The 26,489-nt window shown below is 41.0% G+C and overlaps 1 protein-coding gene across 3 annotated transcripts in view; it reads right to left on the bottom strand.

The window, feature by feature from the left end:
- Nucleotides 1-26,489, bottom strand: part of ASAP2 (ArfGAP with SH3 domain, ankyrin repeat and PH domain 2) — a 147,741-nt gene that overhangs the window by 102,241 nt on the left and 19,011 nt on the right. For all 3 annotated transcript variants that reach the window (XM_073001454.2, XM_020796609.3, XM_020796610.3), the window contains exons 2-3: nt 11,626-11,698; nt 7,983-8,128 (exon numbers count right to left, since the gene is read on the bottom strand). In XM_073001454.2, the coding sequence (XP_072857555.2) occupies nt 7,983-8,128; nt 11,626-11,698 (219 nt within the window). The remainder of the gene's footprint in view (nt 1-7,982; nt 8,129-11,625; nt 11,699-26,489) is intronic.

The following is a 26,489-nucleotide window of genomic DNA, read 5'->3' as shown; positions in this document are numbered from 1 at the left end:
CTTGCAGGTTTAAAGCCCACCTCATAAGTTTACTATTGTGGGTTTTCATTGTCTTTAACCATTGCAGTGGTGAATGGTCAGTGCACAGAATAAAATGTCTTCCCCAGATGTAAGGCTTGGCCTTCTGGATCGCGTAGACTATGGCCAGGCACTCCTTTTCCACGGTTGCCAAATGTCTCTCACCTTTCTGGAGTTTCCTACTCAGGTAGGACACTGGATGCTGGTCACCATTCTCATCCTCCTGGCAAAGAACTGCTCCTACCCCGCTGTTAGACGCATCGGTGTAGATGATGAACTCCCGGTCGAAGTCTGGAGCACGCAGCACTGGATAGTTGATGAGCGCCTCCTTCAACCTCTGGAACGCCTCCTCACAGTCGCTGGTCCACGGGATGCGGTCATCAGTCTTCTTCCGCGTCAGATCGGTCAGCGGAGTCGCTATCTCGCTAAACTTCGGGATAAACTTTCTGTAGTAGCCCACCAACCCAAGAAATGATTTGACTTTTTTCTTGGTGTTGGGTCTGGGCCAATCACGAACTGCTTCTATCTTGGCCTCTAGGGGTTTGATCACTCCTCCCCCTACTATGTGACCCAAGTATTTTATTTCTGGGCTACCCAGCTGCAGTTTGTCCTCTTTGCAGGGCCTAGGCCAAAGCACTTCCTCCCCTGGGTTAAAGTGCCTCTCCCTGCCTTCCTGGTCATCCCAAGCTTTCTTTCTGACCTTTTGAGCTTGCAGGGTCTCTGCTGCTAGCTCTAGGTTTCTCTTTAGGTCATTCCTTAAAGAGTCTATGTATGTCACAACATCTTGTGGGTCATCTTGGGTGATCTGCTCCCAATCTTGCTTGATTAAATCAAGTGGCCCTTTCACCCTTCTCCCAAACAAAAGTTCAAACGGACTGAACCCGGTACTGGCTTGTGGCACTGATCGATAAGCAAACAAAAGGGATTGCAGCTTCTGGTCCCAATTGTTTGGATTCTCCGCCAAGTAAGCCCTAATCATGCGCATCAGAGTCCCATTGAACGTCTCCGTTAACCCATTACTTTCAGGGTGATAGGCAGTGGTTTCCTTGTGTTTAATTCCACAGATTTGCCACAACCGTTTCATGAGCTTCGATGTAAACGACGCGCCCAAATCTGTGATTATTTCTGAGGCAAATCCCATCCTGGACATATACCCCACCAAGGCATCTGCCACTGTGTTGGTTTCAATGTTAGTCAAGGGTATGGCTTCAGGGTACCTCGTGGCATGGTCCACAATGGTGAGAATGAACCTGTTCCCCCTCTTTGTGGCCTTGGGCAAAGGTCCCACAATATCCACCCCTATGCATTTGAACGGAGTGTCAATCACAGGCAAAGGGCACAACTTTGCTTTGGTCCTGTCACGGTTATTCCCCTGCCTCTGACACACATCACATTGTTTACAGAACTCCTTGATCTGCTTCCCTATTTCAGGCCAGTAAAAATTCTGTGTGATTCTCTGCTGTGTTTTGTTCACCCCTAAGTGCGCAGCAAACATGTCAGAGTGCCCCCTTTGTAAGATCATGGGGCGATACTTTTCAGGTACCACTAGCTGACTTCTGATCCCATCTCCCCCTTTTGAGATATTCATTAGGGTCTCTCTATATAAAATTCCCTTTTTCTCTCGAAATCTCACTGGGGTTTCAGGTGTTAGCTGGGTGTCTGTCACCTGTTCAAAACACTTTTGGAGAGTGGCGTCTGCCTTTTGCTCTTGGCCAAATCGGCTGTCTGTGGTCAAGGTTTCCACCACAGCTTCGGAACTCCCCTCTGCTTCCGTCTCGGGCTCTCCAGTACCCCCCTGAACTGTCCCCGTGGTGGCTTGTGAACGTGTAATCACTAGCACCCATTTCACATGTTCAGCCAGGTCATTTCCCACGAGCACGGCTGCTGGCAGAGTCGATGAAATCGCTAGCCGCCAAACTCCCCTCCAGCCTTGAAAGTTCACAGGTACCTCAGCTACTGGCAGCGAGATCACCTGTCCCTCAATCCCTGCCACCTTTATGCTCTCATTTGGGATTATATACTTCCTAGGAATAATATCTGGATGGCACAGGGTCACCTGGGAACAAGTATCCCTTAGCCCCCTATACTGATGGTCAAGTATTCCTACGTCCACCCCTGCGGTTTCAAACAACTGCGAATCTGTTCTCACTAGCAAGCAGCGCTTGACTTCCACCAGAGGACCATTTTCCTCAGCCTGATCAGCAGATGTAACTGTTCCAGATTGAGTAGCCATGGCAACAGGCTCCCTCAGTGGCAAGGAGCTTTGCTCTTTCTGGACACAGAACACAGCTTTTGGCTTGGTTCCACTCAAATCATGAGGCACATTTCCTTTTAGCTGCTTTAATTTCTCACACTCTGAGATTAGATGGCCCTTTCCTTGACAGAAATAACATTTTCTGCTGTATTTGGAGTCTTTCTCATCTGGTTTTGGTTTTCCCTCCAAAATCTGAGGTCTTGGTTTCATGTCTGAGGGCTTCCCTTCACCATGGGCCCCTCCCCCTTGCTGGTTTTTCCCTGGTCCCTGAGAGTACTTGCTGTAGGTTTCTTTGGGTTTACCTACAGATTTCCCCTCACCTAAGGGCTTTCTTATTTGGGAAATAAAATCTGCGATCTCGGCCGCTTCGGCCACAGATTTCGGTTTCCTTTCCCTCACCTGGAACTTCAGTTCCCCATGCAGGACTGAATAAAACTGTTCCAGCGCTATCAGGTCTTTGAGCTGCTGGAAGGTCTCTGTTCCCTCCTGAGATAGCCATTTCTCTAGCAGCCTCACCAGTTGGGCCCCCACTTGGGTAAAAGTCTGCTCTGGTTTCTTGGTGAGTGACCTGAATCTTTGCCTCAGCTGTTCCGCATTTATCCCATGTCTGGCAAACACCAGTTTTTTAAACTCTGCGAAATCTTTTAGCAGCTCCTCTGGCATCTCTGCATAGACTTCTGCCAGGCTGCCACTGATTAAAGATCGCATGATGGTCATCTTCTCAGTTTCCCTTACTGAGAAGTCCACAAACGCTCTTTCCACTAGGGAAAAGAACACCTCAGGGCAATCTCCCTTGTGGTATACAGGGAATTTCTTCAGGTCAGTTTTAGACAATTGGCCTCCCTCAGAATCTCTATTGTTATTATTGTTCTGATTCATCAGTTCCAATTTTCTTAACTCAAACGCCATCCTTTCTTTTTCCAGAGCAATTTTCTCTCTCTCCCCTCTTTCTTCTCTTTCCATTCTCTCTCTCTCTAATCTTTCTTCTCTTTCCATTCTCTCTATTTCAAATTGCCTTTGAATCAATGTGACAAACCCGGACCTACTGGGATATGCCACAGTTTCACTAAGCTGCCACCAACCATTCCCTGTAAGGAGTCACACAGACCAGGAATGGATTTTTTAACAAACAAAGGAATAAGGTTTATTTAAATAACACACAGGGAAAATAAAATGATCAAGTGAATAAGATACAGTAACGTGGCTTAGTCTCAATCATACATACACCAGTTTGGTTCCCACAGAACACCTTTAAATAAAGCACAGACCCTGAACCTATCAGTTCTGGCTACCCATAAAGACACCTGAACCTATCAGGTAGGTACTGACTGACACACAGTAGTACCCTGTCTGACACACAGACTCCCACACCAGCTTCTTCTCTCAGCTTCTCTTCCCAGCTTCTCCACACAGGCTCCACATATATATATACAGTACAGCCCCTCCTCCTTCCACTCCCCATAGGATGGAACTTTCCCTCCAACCCATGACAGACAGGTAACATCAGTGCTGTATGTAACAACATGTACTGGAAACACACAAAAAAAGTGGGAGCCCTTGATAGGGGCCAGAAAGGTGCAGGCAGGAATGTTGGGAGGGTGGACCAAATATTGAGCTAAATGCACATGTAGTCAGTTTCTATGACTGCTGAGAACAAACAAAATGCATTCCCTTTTTTATTTGCCAATACAGTGGTGCCTCGCAAGACGAATGCTTCGTTTTACGACAAAATCGCATAACGACAGTTTTTGCGATCGCAAAACGATGTTTTCTATGGGGTTTTTTTTCGTTTTGCGATGATCGGTTCCCTGCTTCGCTAACCGATTGTCGCAAAATGACGATTTTCGCACAGCTGATCGGAGGTTTCAAAATGGCCGCCGGGTAAAAAAATGGCCACCCACTGTTTTCTGGGAAGGATTCCTCGCTGCATGGGCAGCGAAAATGGCCACACTATGGAGGATCTTCACTGGACGGTGAGTTTCAAGCCCATAGGAACGTATTAATCGGGTTTTAATGTGTTTCTATGGGCTTTTAAAAATTGCTTTACGATGTTTTCGTTCTACAGCGATTTCGCTGGAACGAATCAACATCGTAATGCGAGGCACCACTGTATCATGAATTGGCTTAATACAGCCACCTCAGGGCATCGGTTAATTAAACATTTCTTCTGCTTCTCAGCAGCAAAAATATGCTGCACTACTTATACAAAAATAAAATACACTTTTCTTTCTCTCATCTTAAAGGGCCGGTCGGGAAACTTCCCATAGCCAAATCTCCCATTGTGCTCTAACTACCTAGGACAGGTGTTCCCAAACTGTGTGCCACAGCTCCAGGAGGTGCTGTGAACCCAGGATTGAATATAGAGCTATGAAATCTATAGCTCTATGAACAGGTCCTCTATAGCATTACAGCTCTATGTTTAACAGGAATAGGAAGTAGAGGCCATATGCTTGCCTCTCCCTTCCCCATCTCTATGGTCCCTGGTGGAGACGCTTGCTGGGTGGCCTTGTGAGCTTCCTGTGTTAGGACCTAGAAGGAGATGGGCCTTCAGGGATATTGGGGAGGGGGGAGAGAAGGAGAGATGGGATAGCTGGGGCAATCCTGCCCCTGGTGGGAGACAGAACCCTATGGCCCCTCCGAGCAAGGGGAGCTGCACCCATGGTCAGTAAATCAAGGGAGCCATGAGACCAAAATGTTTGGGAACCACTGACCTGAGGTATTCTGAATGAATACTGAAGATCTTCAAACTCTGCAAGTCTCATCCCCATTTGCCTCTAAGATGTAAACAATCTTCCTTACACAAGCATAAATCAGCAATAAGATCCTGGCCACTGAAACAGGCAGGGCCAATTATTTGGGAATGACCATGTGATTAATTCTAACCACCAGGCTGCAGCTTTCTGCTGTACTGCACCACACAACGTGGGTATGAACAGGCCGCTATGGTTGTATAATAGGATAGCTGAGAGATAACTTATCAGCATTAAATGAACCTGTCTTGTACCTCCTTACAGCAACAAGGTGTGCCCTTAAGTTACCTGAGGCTGTCACCGTACACTTGTCCTAAATAAAGCTGGAGGTAGTTGACATCACTGTGTTCAAAGATCAGTGCCAAGTGAATGAAGAGAAGCTTTGGCAGGGAACAATGTTCTCTCCTGCCAAGGAACGTGTTTAATTACTTTCTCCATAAAAATCCCCTCTGTATCAATATCAAAGCAAACAATAAAATGGGTTTCACAGAGACTTTTCTAATCCAGAGAAAGCAATGGGAAATGTTATAGCCTGGTACACCAAACACAGAAATTATCTGTCTCTTTCTCTCTCTCCAGAAATTGTGGTGCTGGAGGAGACTCTTGAGAGTCGCCTGGACTGCAAAGAGAACAAACCTATCCATTTTGAAGGAAATCAACCCTGAGTGCTCACTGGAAGGACAGATCCTGAAGCTGAGGCTCCAATACTTTGACCATCTCCTGAGGAGAGAAGGCTCCCTGGAAAAGACCCTGGTGTTGGGAAAGTGTGAAGGCAAGAGGAGAAGGGGACAACAGAGGACGAGATTGCTGGACAGTGTCATAGAAACTACCAACATTAATTTGACCCAACTCTGGGAGGCAGTGGAAGATGGGAGGGCCTGGCGTGCTCTGGTCCATGGGGTCACGAAGAGTCGGACATGACTTAACGACTAAATAACAACAACTCACTCCCTCTCAAAAAAAATCAGGGAGAGAGACAGGGAATCTGTTTTTAAGTTGATAACACACACATACAAGCACAGAGAATTACATTTAAACCTTCATTTAATGCAAGAAACCAAAAAAGAGCAATGGAAGGGTTGTTTAAACAAAAGGGGAAGGTTCAAACATTGTTCAACAAAAGGCCTTGCACCAGAGCCTATAAAACAAGTAAAAGCCAGGAGTCATTCTTAATTATTTATAAAGCCAGAAGTTCCAAATCTGTTTAAGATTATCATAATGTAACAATACCAGCCTATGTTCAATCAGGAGTAATTTACAGTCAAAAAGTGTAAAGGACCATGGCCTTAATTACTGCACAAAAAGAACTAAGTAAATCTATTGCATGACACAGGAAGAGAACAAATAGAAGGTGCACTTGGACAAAACTAGACATTGAAATGGATCCTTACATCAAGCTTTTGTGTCACATTTAAATTTGCAGTATGTTAATAAAAACGATGAATAAGCAGTACTTTTTTTCAAAGCTTAAAATTGGATACCTGACAGCTTCTGCCAAGAGCAAAGGGTTGATTTGCACTTTTTACCTATTGCCCCAATGAACTATAGATAGCACAGCATATGATCTGAATCCATTAAAATGAACTGCAGTTCAGGTGATGCTAACATGGTTGGTGGTGCTCGATTTAAAATGGTTCTTCCCTTCATGCCATTCTTCAATTGATGCTGGAGTCATACAGCCATAACGTGACATGTTACAGCAATGGCAACATCCAAAGGGCTTGCAATGCTTGCAGATTAGCATATAGTGTGTGCCAATGCACTTCCATGCTGGTTCAGCTACACAGGGATGTTGAGTTGGCACTATGACAGATGTGCTACTGTATATTATTTGTTTGTTTGTTTGTTTGTTTGTTTGTTTGTTTAATATACTGCCCTATTAATGCTACAGCAATATTCTGGGTGGTTTAACAGCAGGCTAAAACCAGGTCACTTAAAACACTTAACAGTATAAAAATCTGATGGCACCAAAACAAGAAGCAGGACAGGAGATGAACAAAATATCGACCTGGGTTGGTATGAAAGGCCTCTCTAAAAATCAAGGTCTTTTCCTCTACATATCACAAGGGAGGGAGCTCCTCCAGACGCTGATTCCACAACATTGGGGCCACTGCAGAGAAGGCTCTGCCTCTAATGGAAGACTTTTGGACCTCTCTCAGGGTGGCCACCTTGGAGGAGCCTCGTCGAAGGGGAGGGTCAGGCAGAGTTGGGGATGTTAATGGGAAAGAAGATTCTTCAGCCGTTGGTCAAATTAGACATTATAAAGTCACACTGGGGGAAATGCTGCTTTATTCACCATAGAAAGTTACTTAACTGGCATAACATTTGAAAAGGATGGGGGCCTCTGAGCAGCACAATTAATGCCCCTGTGATCTATTAACCTTCAATGAAAATACCATGGACAAAGTTCAACAGAACTGTGCAGTGATACAATGTGGAGCGAAGTCAAATTGGCTCATCCTTCCCTCACTTTCATTTCCAACCCCCATGAGAGAATTCAGTCAGAGGACAGCAATTATTATTATAAAGGGTTTCGAAAGAAACTAATTATAAGAGGCTGGAAATCTCTCCTTGTTAGAGTCAGAGAAAGTTGTCTTTACAACCATTTACAACATCCATTGCATGCACACATAAAACACTTCCTTACAGGGATCAGATTTCAAGTGCAGACATTCACATTTTTGACGTAAAGCTCTGTTAGCTAAGCCTCAGATACAGCTATCTGCTTTTTCTCCAAAAACACAATAAGCCAAAATGTATTCTAATGCACTTCCTTAGATGTTACCAGAGGGCACTGCAAAATTAGTAAGACAGCTAAGCTTAATGTCTATCCAAAGACCTGGACTTTGCATGTAATCAAGTATTAAAGACAAATTTATTTCAGCTGAAAGCTAAAGCCACACCATTCAATTTCAATTCTGTATGAAATGTTTTAAGGGAGGACTAAATTTGTTTCCTACCAAGTTTTTGAAGAGTGCCGTCAACTCCTTTGTAAATACAGAAAATTTTAAAAACGCTGTTCCTAAGTCTGGATCATCCCTACAGACGCAGTTTCCTCCAAATTTCTCCAAAGCTTGAGTGTACTGTTCTTCATTTTCCACATGAGCTTCAAAGAGAACAAATATTATGTTACTTCCAATAACTAGCAATCGTGGCTCTGCTGAAGAGGAAGGAGAATCAGCCTTACAGTTATTTTCTAAGTGCATTTGAACACATTCGGTTTTAAATTTATATATCTATTTTAAACGTTCTAAAGCCATATGCTAGACAATCAACAATGTGTAACAGATGAGAAAACAATGCAAGGGCATTAAGATAGCATTAACAGACATGAAAAGCTTAAACAGATTCAAATTGAGCAAGCAGTTCACAACAACAAAACCACTCAACCGTTAATTCTTTGGCACCACTGAAATCAAATAATAAATTCAGTTTTAAAAGAAAAGGCACATATACCTCTAAACTGCTTATACATTTAAGAAATTTCACAGAAACTGGTAAATTTACAATGATTAAAGTCACATAAAGCTTTTTTAAAATATTATTTTTAAATTTTTCAAAAAATAATTGCCTTATTTAAGGTTTTTTTTTTTTTTAAGGGGACTGAGAAATATTTCTCATGAAAACATGAAGTAGTTTTTGAAGCACCCTGGTGTGTGCATGAAACTGTATCCTTGTGGCCTGTCAACCAAAGCTTTGCCCTTTTTTTAGTGACAATTGCCACTCTCCACCAAAATGAATAACGGAGAATGGTTGCATTCTTATGTCAGTGTGCACGCTAGCTATAAGAATCAGGAACAAAAAATATCAAGGCAAGGCATGCATGAGAAAAGGTAAACAGTCTGAATGAACTATAGAAAAGGAGAACTAAACAATCCAAAGATACAAGTAATACCAACTCCAAACAGGATCCATGGGGACAGGCTACACTACACAATTTTCAAAAGAAATACTTTTGTAAGTCCAAGAGAAGTTATCCTTTCCCAAAGCAAAAGGCCACCAAACAATCATATAAGATTATTACTCAGCAACCCTCTTACAACCAACCAACAGACTACCCATGGGGAACAGTAGTGGGTTATTCTTTTTCCTGATTCATTCATGCAAACATGTAAAACAACTATACTTCTTTCTGTTTCTACTCAAAGGATGAACCAGATGTCCCACTAGTCATGTGTTTAAATCCAGGTGCTTTTATTCCTGAGAAATTCCAGTGGTGGGACCCTAACCTAGAATGTGTACCACATGTGGATCAGGACCCACGCTACTTTTCTACAGGGAAATCATCTCAATTTGGCTGATGTTTGCCCCAAAGGGCACTTCTTCATTCTTCTGCAAATTGGGCAACAACAGCACCCTATCTATCTATCTATCTATCTATCTATCTATCTATCTATCTATCTATCTATCTATCTATCTATCTATCTATCTATCTATCTATCTATCTATCTATCTATCTATCTATCTATCTGTCTGTCTGTCTGTCTGTCTGTCTGTCTGTCTGTCTGTCTGTCTGTCTGTCTGTCTGTCTGTCTGTCTGTCTGTCTGTCTGTCTGTCTATCTAATCCATCCCTCCCTCCCTCCCTCCCTCCCTCCCTCCCAGAAGTACCACTGGACTGTTTCTGAACCTCATCGTCCAGTGGTTAAACTGCAGTATTTCAGTCAATACTCTGCTCCTAACCTGAGTTCAATCTCAATGAGCTCAGGTAGCTGGCTGGAGGTTGACTCAGCCTGCCATCCTTCTGAGGTTGCTAAACTGAGTACCCAGCTTGCTAGGCAGGTCAATATGTATCCTGCATAATTAAACTGTAAACCTCCCAGAGAGTGCTTTAAGTACTGTGGGGCAGTATATAAGTAGTATGTTTTGCTTTCTAATGCAAATTAAAAAGAAGAATAGGTAATATGTTATTTGATTCCTATCAACTGCTTCAGACAAGTTCAGCGCAGATGATGCTCTTATGAGCAGAAACATATCAATCTCATGCATGCCCATTCCTGTCTCCGTTGTCTGGTAGTGCCTAATGAATATTTGGCTATGATATCCAAACTAGGAAAACTGTAATTAATTTTTGCTTACACTTCATGAGAAATTGTGGTAAAAGGTAGTTTTGGAGGATGTTTTGGAAATACTTGCCTCATTAAGTCCCACCATGGTTTGTGCTATCCAGACACCATGGGAAGCTATGTCTAATAAAATGAGGAAATGGTGAAGGGAATCCACATACAAGAAAGGAGGGGGAAGGAAGGAGTCTAGCAATACATGATGCATCTCCGATTCACCAATACTGTGAATTCAAGGATTTCAAAGTGACTAAGTGAGGCCACTGGGAATTTTTAGCTCAGCAAAGTCTGTGCTGTCTAGTTGTGGCTACCCAAGAAAAGCACTGGTCTCTCCAAGTGCTGCTAGCTGGTGTTCTTTAAACCCCTGGTCACCTGTTAACTCAGTAATTATGAGGCAGACATCATGTTCCAAGCACCCATTTGTCATGAAACTGAAAATTGGGGGGGGGGGGCTGCTGAGTCTCCCTTACAAGTACCCTCACCCACCTTGATCATCTTTCCTTGGTCAGGTTCCCTTCTGCTTCCCAGACAATTCACATGAAAAGAAGAAGTACAATCTAGAACTAGAAATGCATGTTTTTTTGCATTCTGGTTTCTCCTCTCCAAGTCCCAGAAGCCTGCCTGGGGCATTCTAGGTGACTTCTGGGACGGGAGGCCCTAGAATTATAAAAAGCCCATGATTAATGCTAAATTATACTTTAATGTTACATGTGCAAGAGGCTACTTCTTCTTACTTTCTCCCTGTGAACTTTCTTCTTTTCCTTCCTGATACTAACCACAGTTTCCTCTTGCTTGTGCACCAATGCAAAATTATTATTTGTCAAATCACAGCAATAAATTATTTTCCTTTCCTGTCTTAATAGCGAAACACGGACTATGTCCGATACTGTTTACATTAATTAGAAACCATGATCAACATTAGGAAGGAAAAATGCTACAAAAAGATGGAGAAGGAAACTACTTTTCCATGAGCTAGTTTACTAATTAATAATTAATTCATAAATGAGGTTTTAGCTAGGGACAGGGGTTATCTATTTATGGTTTTTATGGTATGATATTTTTATTTTTCTTATTTTATGTGACTTTAATGTGTTGTGAACCACATTCCCTTTAATGCTGTGCATGTGCAACCTCGCATGTGCAACTTTGCCCTGGGCATGCACAATTTCACACACACACACACAAACAGACGGGGTTCTATCGTGACCAGAACGAAAGGGGCTGAAAACGACTGCTGTGGGTGTGCAGAGGAGAGCCCTGTGCAGAGAGGGGCAGAGCTGTGCTTGTCCAGACAAATATTTTAGAGGGAACCTTGGTTGTGAACCATGCAGAGAGTGTGTGTACAATGGGGTGGTGTACAAGTTGAAATAAATAAACAAAGAGACAAACAAGCAAATAATTTTTTTGTGGAAATCAAAATTACATCAAGCAGTAGGCATCTGTATAAAACTTCATGCAATATTGCTAATAGATGCTTCAAAAGCTTCTTCTTATGCAAATGCATGATATTAAGCAACACAGACTATCAATAAGTAGACTTACCCAGACCAGAAATATTTATGGCTTTTACAGATTTCTTCATTTTATAAAGAACAGTTCGGTCAACATCCAGTGCCTAAAAAAAGAAGGGGGAGGGATGTTCAGGTGAGATTTAGCATGACTAAAATAAAAATGTTCATTTAGATAGCTGACAGAAAAATATGAATATCTCTGTCCAATCAATACATTGTTTAGATTCTAATTTTTGAAAACATAATTTTTAAGAGATCTTGTTAGCACAAGCCATTTTCATTTATATTCTAGTAAAATATTACTATTTTTATAGTAATTTGTACACTCTCAACCATGCAAAGCAGATTTTAATTTGACATATAGCCTAATATTAACAGTATTGTTAGTATTCCTAATATACTAAAGACACCGTAAAAATTCCATTGAAACCAGGATTTTCCATGCAAGCAGATCAAGCCACTAAATTAAGAGAAGCATTAACAGACTTTCATTTAGTTTCTGTATTTTCCTTTTTTTTTTTTTAGTGGCACATCTGACCATGCAGTATTAACTTGCTGCCTGCTGTGATTCAACTAAACAGATACAGACTTCAACAATGAAATGTTTTTCACCAAGACAACAACATTATATTCATGAGCTTCCAGGAGCATCACAATTGCCCTCTCAGGGAAATTAAAAGATGCCATAACATTCATGCCTCTGAGCCCAAACAGTAAAATATGATAGACTCAAAACTGTGGTGGAGAAGCAGAACTAATAACACACATCCTATTAGAAAGCGGCCATGTGATCCAGCTGTAAAAACAAAGGAAAGCAGTAGTTTAATTATTAAAATACTGTTAAACATTCATTTGGTCTGGAAGACTGTGGCAGACCATACCTACTGTGCAGGACCATCCCTGCCAGCTAGGATCATGTGCACAAAGATTATTTTGTCAGGGACCTCTCTTAAAAACTAAATATGAAACACTTTTAAAGTAATCAATATATATCTAGCTGAAGAACTCTTGTCTCCTTAATCCAACATATAAAGCAATTTGCGGGGGAAAAGAGTTGCAATATGTAATATAGAAAGTACGAACAGTAAAGTCCTCTACTGCTAACTTGTATGATTTCTAGGCTTTAAACACACAATGGAAACCTTATCTCAACAACTAAAACACTTAAAGAATACAACAGTCTTAATTACAGATCCCCTCCTACTTCTCTAGCATAAAGCTGAAATGTTATTTACAAGATTTAATTGTGCATACATTTCATTGTTTAGGTTTCAGTATAAAACAAACCAACAATAACATTCTACATATATGCTCACACATTTGCAAAACAGAACACACTTGTGACTTAACAAAATGTATGTTAACCTGACATGGATGACAGTACTAGACACGCTTTGTTCTATTCTTTTTAGGCTGCATTAAGCATTTAAATCATCCTGCAACCCCTGCTGCTTATGCATTTCTGTATATTGAATAATTAACTCATTACTAAACAAATTATGAGGAAGAATCTAAAATTTTCAAGGGGGGGAACTATCAAAATAGCTTCTGCACTTTCCTTTATCTCTTTTCTTTAACATGCAACAAAAATTTAAAAAGAAACCCTGGTACAGTAGTTTCATTTGGTGAACTCAATATAATGCTTCCTTCATAGCAATAGGAGGTGAAAAAGTAAGGTTTTAAAATATCCTAATGGGGTTTACTCTTTGTATTTCTCTGCTCTTGTGTGGAGAGCCTTCCCCTCTGGTGCTTTCTTTGCCCTTGACTTCCCTTTTTACACTTGCACATCATTTTCAAGAAAGCTTTCCCATTTCATCCTCAGGTTTAATTCTCGAAGTATATGGCTTGACTCCAATAAAGCTCTGGCAAAATGCTTGCTGTTTTCATCTCACAGGCAATTCATTCCTCTCTCTCTCTCTCTCTCTCTCTCTCTCTCTCTCTCTCTCTCTCGCTCTCGCTCTCGCTCTCGCTCTCTACCAAGTGATAGAAATAACAATAATTTAAATTGCCTTTTGATGTTATGCCCTCCTACCAACGCAGTAATGTATCGTACTGAGCCTCACCTACTCCTGTAAACCTGGAAAAGAAGGTAGTGAATCCTAGTTCTCTCCTTTCCGCCCCAATTTTGCTAATTCTGAATCCTCAAATATCAAAACAAGAGTTATGATTTATTACAGCACCTGGATTATATTTATCACGAAGCTGCTAGGACTGCCCACGTTTGCTTTAAGCAGGTCTATCACACTTCCGAGCCATAGAACTGCGGTACTGAAAAATCTACTGGAAAAGAATATCAATGCATGCAGCATGGGATATGAACCAGAGGTGCAGGGGACAGGATACGCAGACAGATAGCACAGGCACGTTCTCCCACCTTGACATTTCTTCGGTAACCAAATTTGGGTCCTATGGCCAAGTTTACTGATCCTTTCCTTCTGTACTATTCTCAAATGGATTTTCCAGTTACTAAATAGTAGGCTCACTCCCTGCCTCTTTTCACTTGTTACCAGCAGTCTCTGGTGTATCAAGCTCAACATTAAGCCACTGCACCCCGCTAGTAACAAAAAGCAGAATTTCAAGCTTTGTAGAAGCCTTATTGGCCTTTCTTTCGCAACACATAACTGCTCTGTAAAACAGTATTCAAGTCCAGTCTATAGAAGACACTGAGCCTGGAGGCCAGTTTCAGTCCTATATATTAAACCAAGTCCCACTGAACTCAATGGTGTTTACTCCTGATTAAAGGATTGCTCTGACATGTGGGTCCTATCTGATGCATGCAATCAACAGAGCCACAGACAGACAGTCTTAATATCAAAGATTGTAAAAGCCACTGGAAAGTGATGGGCAAACTCTCTTGCTTTTGTTCAAAATACAGCTCAGCAAGCTCATCTTCTTACACATACATGCAGATAATGAGAACAGAGTTTGTTTTTCTCTCAAGCCAGATTCTAGTGTTTCCTCCTTTTCATACTCCAGACAATATCAACTGGAGCATGAATGACTCACACATTCTACTTCATTTTTAAATGGAAATTCATTCACAGAGACTTTGGGGGGCCTCTCTGTCAAACGCCTCTTCCTCCCAAGTCCCAACTCAGTCCTCAAAGTGTTGAAGTGACAGCATCTCAGATATCTGAACCGTGGAAAACGTATTTTCCCATAGAACTAAATTTGCTCCAACAGATTTACAGTACTTACACACACACCCCCAACAGATTCACACACACACACACACACACACACACACACACACACACGTGTGATGTACCAGGACAAAAAAGTCTGGGTACATTTCAATGAACCATAATATCAAGGAGCAGATGGGACAAACTCCGGTTGTCGATAGTCTGGCCCCTTTCAGCAGGGATCCTGGAATTCTCAGTGGGATCCAAGAATTCAAAAAATGGAAATTTAATCCAACCTAACCCCTCAATACATTTGAATTCTCATGAGATCATAAAAACTCTCACAGCTTCCTCATTACAAGTTGTTTCTTTGTCCTACTAAGTGAGGATTAGACTTTCCAGGCACCTTCACATTGGCTACATTCTCTCTTTTTTACTATAGAGGAAATACAGAAGTTTATGAGTTCAGAGTATAACGTTTTTTTTAAAAGCATACATTCAAAAAGAACTATTCCTCGAAACCTTCCTCCCTTCTCACGCACGCAAATTACACCCAGATTTGACTCTCTATATCAGTTACGCAACAGAAAAACAGACCACTACAATAAATCACAATATTGTGCCATTTATTTAAATGCTTAATCAGTCATAATTTTTACAATTGTCAACTGTAACCATTTGTGCTGAATATTCTCATCTGTGTGACATTTCAAACCAATACAAAAAATAATAGAGTAGAATATGCTAGAAAGATTGGCACACACAGGTGCAACAATTTATTTTTAGCTGCCAATTAAGTGCCTAGATTTCAGGTTGATGGTGTTCCTGTAAGCAGTTCTGCTTAATTAGCTCTAATAAGATGTTATAATCTCCACAGCAACCTTAGCCTGGCATACACTTGCCAAGATCTTTTACATTGTAAATTGAGAAAGATATTCCAAGCGTAAAGACCTAGAAATTCAAATGCAGAAGCAGAAAGTATAACTTAAGATGAATTTCTAATTTGAGATAAAGATTTAGATTGTAACATTATGCATATTGATTTAAGACTAAATCCTATAGCATTCAACAAAATTTACTTCTGAGTAGTTGTGCGTACAATGCACCATCAGTTATTTTCAATGACATATTTGCTTCCTGATGATTTTTTTTCGCAAGACAGTGATTTTCGCAGAACGAATTAAAATCGTCTTGCAAGACACCACTGTATTCACTTTTCCCTACTATTATCTTCACCACAGGGTGGATTAAATCAGTGATTTTTTAAAAAAATCAAATTGATTTAAATTGTGATTTTAAATTTTAAAAATAATTTTATTTAAATTGTCAAAAATCTGATTTTTAAAATTTAAATCAAATCCACCGTGCTTGACAATCATCTCCATACCCATTTGCCAACAACAAAAATTAGTAATATAGTTAATTCAAATCAACTCTGTATTACTGTGAATTGTAATTTTTTCTAGTCTGTGCTGTGTGTGTGAATGTGTTCATGTGTATGTGCACACATACATGCATATCTTAGGGAACAAGCAGTCTGACAGTATGAGTGGTGGTAAACAAAACTCCTACATAAGTGTGATTGTTTAAATATGCATGAATAAGGAGAATGAGAACGTGCTCCAGCTCCCTGATGGTGAACCTTTTTGAGCCTGAATGCCCAAATGGCAACACAAAACCAAATTATTTATTTCGAAGTGCCAACACTGCATTTAAACCTGAATACTGAGGTTTTAGTTTAGAAAAAACAACTCATGTCATTTACACATTTTGTCTGTCTGGTTCTTTATTGATTCCTCCAACTGACAGCTCTTTTAGAAAAAAGCCAAGTGCAAAATGCTACACTGAATTAAATGCACCCTATTTATAAAGCTTATTGTTTGTTTGTTTGTTTGTTTGTTTAATACCCCGCCTATCTGGTCACTGCGATAGTACTTATTAAGTACACTGAAATCCTGAACTTGTTTCCTCCAAAGTAAGCTACCCTCAGAAAACCAGCTATATATAGGAGTGCAAATTTTTTAAGTGTATACCTACATTTTATACACTACATAAAGTGTATACACACATTTCACTTATTTGTAATGTAGTGTTGGAAAAGAGATTTACAGATATCATGACTTGTCAGAAAGATAAGTAAAGCAAATTAAGTGTGGACTCTCACTAGAAGCTAAAATAACCAAGCAAAGGGTATTGTACTACATGGCATCATGAGAAAACAAGCTCACTGGAAAAGGCAGCAATGCAGGAAAAAGTGCAAAGCAGCAGGAAAAGAGGAAGACTGAACATCAGATGGATTGACTCAATAAAGAAAGCCAGTCTTTTGTTTGTAAGACCTTTTGTTTGGTGTTGCAGTCAAAGCAGGACCAGGAGCAGAGAGACTGGGATTCAGATTTGGGGAATAAACTATACTTTTGTCTGCTTTGGGGATGAGAAACAGAGAAATGTGATTGCTACACACTTCAGAAATCTAGTCCCAGGTGTGTTGGTTGTCTTTTACCAGGTGTTTGCTGTTAGTGAGACTCTGCTAAATATTCCAGTTCTGCCCAGTTCAATTTAGAACCTAAATAGAATCTTGAAATACTGTACTTGCTGTTCTCAGCAAAAATTGCAAAGCAAAATGCAGCGGAGATAAATTTGGAAGGTTTCTTTTTTCATGGTTTTATTTATACTTATTTATATTTAATTTATATACCACTCCATTAGTCCCACGACACTATTCTGGGTGGCTTACAGACAATTACAAACCAGGACAAACAAACTATGGACACTCAAATGTAACAGAAACAGCAATGACAAATCCAAACCATAAAAGCCAATGGCACCAACAAATTTTCACAATAAAGAGGACCAGATAGGAGGCGCTCAGATAGGGTTGGATTGAAAAGCCTACCTGAAGAGTAGTGTTTTTTAAAGCTCAACCCCCATCTCTGTTGTATGCTTTTCTTAGAAAAGCTACTTTTGTTTTCACTTCACCAGTTTGTTTTGCAGAGTATCCTGTGACTGGTCACATCTATCATGGCAGCATATCTCAATGTTCCCAGTTTGGAGATCCTGGGAATCAAAAACAAGAGTCTGTGGACTTTGCTGAAGTCTCAGATAATCAGGATCTAAACATTATCTTAACGAAGATCACCTAAGGAACCTGATAAATGGCATAACTGAATTCAATGAAAGATAGGTGGCTGCATTCTGAACGTTATACTTAACCAATGAATGGATTAAGTACTCACACTGTCACTTCGTCCTTTAAAAATCCAGAAAGATTAATGAATAATCATTTATCAAGCCTGTCTTCCTAGAAATACTCTGGGAATAAGCACCATTGACTACAAGAGACTTACGCTTGTATAAATATGGTTAGCATTGCATTTTAGAAGTGTTACATCACGGGATTGCAGAGCTCCATCCCATAACATATGATGAAACTCTAATGATATATTTCTGACATATTTCTATAGTACTATAATTCTTCAAACCTTGACCTATTGCTGCCAAGTTACAAGTTTCTTTCTTTCCTTACTTCCTTGCCAGGCTATTTTGGGTGGTTCAGAACACAATCAAACAAAAAGCATAGTTACAAGTATAAAATAAATGCAACATATAAAACATCATAAAATATAACAAATAATCACATAATAAAATATTAGACATTTAAATATTTCAAATGGTGCAGAGGGCAGAAAAAACTTTTCATCAAAGGCTGTTTTAAGACTAACATGTTTAGGCTTCTTTTGTTAATTTCTCTACTTCTCAGAAAAAGACATTGCAGGGCCATATTTTGGATTAAAAATAAAACTATGTGGAAAATGCCTTAAAATTATTTCCACCTCCCACTCTGTCAAACAGAAAGCAATTTGTAAGGCTGGCCAGAAAAAAAATCAAGTGTGTACCATAATACAATTTAACCAAAATCCTTTACTGGCTACTTTTGAATGCAATGCAATCCACCAATTGTGATTAGCTTTTGATGCCTTTTTAATTCTGGTTTTATGAGTCAAGCCTCTCTGTGTCTCTCTTTCTCTCACACACACATACACACACACAAACACTTTGGGAGTTTCCTTTTTTTTCATGGTTTTACGAAAGACTGTTTCTCACACACACAACCTACCTACCTACCTCCCTAAATTTCCCACAATCATTTGCATCAGTTCAGTATGTCCCTGTTTCCTCTCATTACATTTAAACAAGCTGAAGAATTCACTCATCCCTCTTTCGCACCTTCCTTTCCGCCTTAATTGGAACCTTACATCCTGCTTGCATCAGTTCCTTTTTTCATAGTTTTGAGTCAGTCTCTCTCTCTCTCTCTCATACACACACATACACCCTCCCTCCCTCCCTAAACTTTCTACAATTTTACATTTAAACAAGCTTGATGAATCCACCCATCCCTCTCTCACACCTTCCATCCTCCCTTAATTGGAGCTTTCCCTCCTGCTTGCAGTCACCTCTGGCAGAAGTAATCATTCACAAGCTGGATTGACTGCCCCAAGCTGTTCTACAGCAGTAAACAATAAAGCAGCCTTATCTGTGATCTCTAAAAGAACTGATTTACAAGAATAACCTGGACTGTAATGTACAGACTTATTGATCTATCTATCTATCTATCTATCTATCTATCTATCTATCTATCTATCTATCTATCTATCTATCTATCTATCTATCTATCTATCTATCTATCTATCTATCTATCTATCTATCTGTCTGTCTGTCTGTCTGTCTGTCTGTCTGTCTGTCTGTCTGTCTGAAACATTTCTACCCCACCTTAAGAACAATCCAAGACAGGTTACATCGTTCAAAGACAATATTTAAAACATAAAACAGTAAGTATACAGATACTAAAAAGGAGCAAAGACCGTAGTAGAAACTGGTAAACAGAAGCAACGTCAGAACACATTCAAAGCAGTAAAGCACAAGAAACCATTTAAAAACTCCATTCGGACAGCCAGTAATTAAGTAGAAGTTTGCTTGTAGACTAACATACTGGACATCATATCCCTGCCAGATGCAATATCTTCTCCAGAGCTTGGTTTTTTCATAAACAACTCATGCCAGGCTAATTTTATCGCTTTTTGATAGTATGGTAGATGAGGGGGAAAGTGGTGGAGGTAATGTATCCTGATTTCTGCCAGATTTTTGACAAGGTCCCCCATGATACCATTGTGACCAAGTTGGTCCAATGTGGACTATCGTGAGATGGATTTGTACCTGGCTGTAGCCAAAAGCACTCATCAATGGCTCTCTGTTATCTTTGAAAGTGACAACTGAGATACTACAAAGTTCTGTTTTAGGCCCTGTGTTGTTCAATATTTTTTATAAATAACTTGGATAAAGGTGTGGGCAGGGTGATAATCAAAATTTTAGATGACACCAAACTTGCAGAAGTACCTAGTATTTCAGAAGACAGAATCAGAATTCAAGAGGACTGTGGGCAAACTGAACCAAAAGGAACAGAATGAGTTTTGATAAGGAACAATGTAAAGTCCTGCAATTAGGTGAAAAATATAACATGGCAATAAATATAGGATAAACAAAGTAGTAGCACTTCTGAGGGTTTCTGGGGTCTTTGTAATTAACAGTTTGATGTCTCAGCCAAAAAACCCAATGTCATATTAGGTTGGATCAACAGTGTCCAGATCAAAGGAGGTAAGACTACTGTTCTGCTCTGTTCTGACAAGACCTCACATGGAATACTGTGTCCAATTCTGGGCACCAGAGTTTAAGAATTATATTGAGAAGCTGGAAATTGTCCAGAAGAGGGTGGCTAAGATCCTGGAAACCAAGCCCTGTGAAGAATGATTAAGGGAACTGGGCATCTTTAGCCTAGAGAAGAGATTGGGGGATGGCACAACAGCTGTTCTCAAATACCCTTGTCCACATTTTTTTAGAAGTCGTCTGCTTCAGAGATAAAATATGCTATTTATTATGTATTTTGATATGTTAAATTCAAATATGACAATTAAAACAAATGGCTGGCTATTGTTTCTCAGACATTTGGGTTTTTATATTTTACATCTGTATAGATTGTGTAGATAGTAGTTTTATCATAAATTGTAAACCTAGGTCTTTTAATGTGTTTATGGTTGTTTTTTATGATATTTCACTTGTCCTGTTTATGCAGCACCTTAAAAATAAAAAAGAATAATATACAGTGGTGCCCCGTATAGCGAGGTTAATCCGTTCCGGATTAACCTTCGCTATGCGAAAACATTGCTGTACGGGCAAGGAAAGCCTATTGGAACGCATTAAACTTAGTTTAATGCGTTCCAATAAGCGTCCAAACTTACCCCTGCAGCGATGTTTTCGTGTCCGGCAGCCATTTTGGAGCCGCCGATCAGCTGATCGGCGGCTCCAAAATGGCCGCCGGACGCCCCAATCGTCGCAAAGCGAGTGCGGCGATTGGGGCAGATCCATATAGCGATCCCCAAAAAGGGATCGCTATACGGATTCTTCGTTAAACGGTGCGCTCGTTAAGCGAGGCACCACTGTAAATAAAATGTATTACAAAACAAAAGGCAAAAAACCTACCGTATTATGTCAAAAATTTAGTTCTATTCAGTGCCTATTCAACACTTCTTAGCTTGTCTCTTATATTCATTCCATGGAACGTCTCCTGTCACTGTCCAGCAACAGTCTGCAAACATTCATGGGTGGGCTCCACTTGCCCTGATAACATTTCTCCATTGCTGCAATGTTCTGGTGAAACTGCTCACTATGCTCACCACTCATTGCTCCATAGTTTGGTGGAAAAAATCTAGATGAGAGTGTAAAAAATGTATCTTTACCTTTTTCAACCAAGGCTTTTGTATTCCTTGAGAAGGTTTTCCACCAACAATCTGTACTTGTCTGCTTCATGTTTCCAAGAAAATTTATTTCCACTAATTGGAAGGCTTTCCATGCCGTATTTTCCTTGCCACAGAATGCATGGTCAAATGCATCATTTCGAAGAAGTTCATGAATCTGAGGACCAACAGCTTAACTCAAACCTGGAAATTTTCCATGACGGTACTTGAAAGCTGCATGTTTTGTTCATGGCCTTGACGAAGTTCTTCATCAGACCCAGCTTGATGTGTAAGGGTGATAACAAAATTTTCCTTGCTTCAACAAGTGGTGGATGCTCAACACTTTTCCTATCAGGCCCTAATGACTGTAGGAGAGGCCAATCTATTTTGATGTACAGTAGTGGGAATCTCTTACACAACTATCCCATCAGCAGAGAAAACAGCAGCACTTTGTGTATCCAGTCTACAGACCAAGCAAGAGAGCAACAACCTTCATATCACCACAAAGCTGCTACTGATGTTGGTCATAGTTTATGCACCTCAAAAGTTGTTTCATGTTGTCATATGCTTCCTTCATATGAACTGTATGACCAACTGGAATTGATGGCAAAACACTGCCATCATGCAACAAAACAGCTTTAAGACTCTTCTTTGATGAATCAATGATAAGTCTACACTCATCTGGATAGTGAACAATGTTGAGGGCTGCCATCACACCATCAATGTTGTTACAAGCTAAAATGTTCTGCCTAAAAAACGAACCCTGTCCAAACCAAGTCACAGATTGGGATTTATATCATAAATTGGCAAGAGTGTGGAAAATAACCTCAGACCATTCTTCTATATCATGTTATTAATTTATCATTTTACTACCCTGTTTCTATGAAAATAAGACCTAACCTGAAAATAAGCCCTAGTATGACTTTTCAGGACGCTCATAATATAAGCTCTACCCCAAAAATAAGCCCTTCTTAAGTGAAACCCTGCCTTCCACCATTGTGTAACAACCAGAAGATGACATGACTGTATTTGAATAAACGTAGACTGTTGTACATGAAAAAAAAATAAAACATCCCCTGAAAATAAGCCCTACCGCTTTTTTTGGAGCAAAAATTAATATAAGATTCTGTCTTATTTTTGGGGAAACACGGTAAGACATAATTTAGAAGCTCATTCTACCATTTTAAGCATATGAACCTTCAGATATATTTGATTAGTTTCCCCAATACACACCTAATTATTGCTCACTGTTGGATGGTTTTGTCACCACATTGCTTATTTCCCTCTTATCTGTCATTTCTCCCTCTTCCTCAAGGTTTCTTTCCTGGCTCTGCCCTTTCTCTACAAATGCTACTATGGTAGTTAGCTCTCTGAAACTTAATGCCTGGAAAGGTCTGAACTTGCTCATATGAGTCATACCAGCAAACTGCCTGCCCAAGACTTTGTCTAGCTACACGGAAGAAATGATAAGGAGCTATAATAGGATGAATAAGCAAAACAAGGCCACCAAAGAACAGTCCAGGTGTGACAGGCTACATTCAGAAAGGACAGTAAAGACAAAACCATGCAACATATACATGGCTGGCCACAACTTTACCAAAGAAGAACCTTGCTCCAAATTCATATCCCACCTTTTCTCCATGGACAGCAAGACAACGTACAGTGGTGCCCTTCATAGCAACGATAATCCATTCCGGATAAATCGTTGCTATCCGGATTCGTCGCTATACGGGGCAAAAAACCCCATAGGAACGCATTAAATCCTGTTTAATGCGTTCCTATGGGGGGGAACTCACCATTATGCGAAGATCCTCCATAGGGGCGGCCATTTTCAGTGCCTCTAAAGTGAGGCAACAAGCGGGTGGCCATTTTGGAACCGCCGATCAGCTGTGCGAAAATGGGCCCTTTGGGAGGACCGCGGGGGGAGAATCCTCCCCCGCGGTCCTTCCAAAGCCACCGCCAGCATTTTCGCCAAGCTGAGCGGCGGTGGCTTCGGAAGGACTGTGGAGGAACCCTAGCCGGAAGCTCCCGCCCCTCAACTGGGGGAAAATGCCGGCTAGGGCTTTGCGAGGACCGCGGGGAAGGCTCCCACGCGGTTCTTCCCAAGCCCCTGCCGATCAGCTGGGGGAAAATGGAGCTATGGGCAACATCACTATGTGGATTCGTCGTTAAACGGGGCACCCGTTAAGCGAGGAACCACTGTACATGGTTCTCTCCTTCCTCCCCACTTTATTTCCACAAGAACCCTCTGAGTAGAGATTGAAGCATTGAGATGTGTACTGCAGTAGTTGCATCATTAGAGACTGAGTCATATAGATCAGTGATCCCCAACCTTGGGCCTCCAGGTGTTCTTGGACTTCAACTCCCAGAAATCCTGGCCAGCAGAGGTGGTGGTGAAGGCTTCTGGGAGTTGTAGTCTAAGAACATCTGGAGGCCCAAGGTTGAGGGCCACTGATATAGATGATCAGCCGGTTCTGTTGAAGGACAGTGGATTTGGAGATTGATAGACTTAGCCATACGGATCATAAGTTGGGCATAAGTTTGGAAGTCTTCCGCCAGTGATGGTGGGTCGGGATCGACTAGGTCAGATTCCGGTGAGGTAAGTAATACTAGCGGTGTCTGAGGTCTGGATCCATGATCGGACTAATTGGGATTGCATTGGGAGTCGACGGATTGTCAATCGACTTTGGTGTCGATAGATTGAGTGTCATAATATTGACATTTATGGCTCAATGTCAATGGAGCCGGCATATCCATGGGCATTTTTCGATGGCGAGGATTTTTTATATTGAGAGATGTCATCTGAGTGTCCATGGACATTTTTTGATATGGTTGCACGTCTGTGTCGAACTCGGGGTCATAGTGATGTTGAGTTCAATGGCTTGGTTCTATCAGGCAACGGAAATTGTGCGTCAATAGAAGGACAGAACGAGTGTTCATGAACGAAGATGGATATCGAGGATCATCGATATCAGAGCCTATGTCTCGGTGATGTCGAAACGGAGGTTGATGACGAGCTGGTAAAGCAGTGGAGTATAGACACTGGAGATGCCAAGCGAGAGGAATGATTTCCTTTGTCTGGATTAGCAAAAAAATATCAGGAGGCTGGGGCTTGAAAAGCCTCGCGTGTAGAAGAAAATTGCTCGACCATCCCGGATCTTTTAGGTGCCAGGTAGGCAGCAGGTTGGAGTCCATCTGGGTCAGGGTGATATGGCAGTTTCGACAGCAATGGCTGTCGAGATCATGGCCCGCCATGAGAAGGTATGGCCGAGCTGGATAGAGCAACTGGCTGATTGGCGGGTCGGGGCAAATGGCAAGCCGATGAGAGTGCTGAACACGGGTCTGAGTTACGCGTGATGAAATAGACTGTTGGGACTGTTGTGGCCAATGTCTCTTAGGCGGTCATGGTGGACGATTAGATGTTACCGAAGAAGGTATGGTCTCTAGTTGTTGTTCGGAGTCAACCCTGTCAGGTGAAACAACTACAGAAGGGTTGCTCAAAAGAACAGAGTTTTGAGGACTGGCAGGAGAAGATGTTAACCAATCGAATCTGTCATCCCATTCCAGTGATTGGGAGCAGGGTTGCTGAGAGGGGATTCTGTCATCGTCAGAAGGCAAACCAATAGAGATTGATTTGGTGGTTTGTTGAGGCTGCTGAGATGATTGCAGCTTTAGATTTATGCTGTTTAGGTCTTTTAGGCGGAGAGGGCTCTGGGACCGAAGAGGCTTCGATGGACATTTGACGTTTAGTGGAGGGCTTCGATATTGAGGATTTCTGTGCTTTGATTTATGAGTTCTTGAAGTTTTAGACAAAGTGGATGGAGTGTCAGAGTGGGATGGTGTGGTTGATGGATGTTGTCTGGAGGCTTCAGAAAGAGCATTCTCTATTGCTTTGGTTTGTGTGGTGGCCTTACACGGAGGTTGGGCCATTTTGGTTGAAGGGACTGTTCCCAAACACAAAGTTTTAATCTGGATAAGCGAGAATGGAAGACTCCGCGCTTGAAGTTCTTACAATGCTGGGAGGAGGATGTCTGTTGTGCCTTTCCCAAGCAAAAAAGACACTTGGCGTGGCCGTCGGAGAGTGGTATTTTGTTATCACAGACCACGTAGTGTTTAAACAGGCCCAAAGGGACCATGAATAGGAGAAAAATAATTTGAGGAGAAAAAATGATGATTGGGGGGGTGCTGCAAAGCAGAAAGGAAAAAAAATCTCTGATGATAATGAATTTGATCTAAAAGTTTAAACGAAAAAAGATTGATAAAAGGAAGGAATCAAGAACAAACTCTCTCTTTTACTCACAGAAGCAGAACTATGAGGCTCTCAATGCGGCAGCTGAAAGAAACTGGAAGGGGAGCCTTGGCACCAAGGGGGGAGGGGCCTTATTCTAATGTTTTTTTGCTACCGCAGAAGCTCTAGAACTTTCCAATGAGGCTCTGCGCAGGCGCGGGCTACCCAGGGTGTGATTCACAGAGGCCACGAAGAAGAACTACTTTAAATGATGGACATCATTGCAATGTATACTTACAACTCTCATTTTATTATGCAAATTTATATAAATCCTCACCCCAGTCACTGTAATGAGCAGGTGGGAATCAGGAGTCTAGATGTATCTTCTCTCAATTATACTGCAAGGCTACATTTGAAATCAATTAAAACACTTATACTAATTGAGAAAAAAGGTACTTCATGCCTTACAAATTCTTCAATTTAGGCCATTAAGAGAATGATACTGTGTTTCCCTGAAAATAAGACAGGGTCTTATATTAATTTTTGCTCCAAAAAAAGCAGTAGGGCTTATTTTCAGGGGATGTTTTATTTTTTTCATCTACAACAATCTACATTTATTCAAATGCAGTCATGTCATCTACTTCTGGTTGCTGCACAATTGTGGAGGGCAGGGTTTAACTTAACTAGGGCTTATTTTGGGGGTAGGGCTTATATTACAAGCATCCTGAAACATCATACTAGGGCTTATTTTCAGGTT

The sequence above is a fragment of the Pogona vitticeps genome, chromosome 1, assembly GCF_051106095.1.
Source record: "Pogona vitticeps strain Pit_001003342236 chromosome 1, PviZW2.1, whole genome shotgun sequence".
NCBI lineage: Eukaryota > Metazoa > Chordata > Lepidosauria > Squamata > Agamidae > Pogona > Pogona vitticeps.
This window is presented reverse-complemented; position numbering and strand designations above follow the sequence as displayed.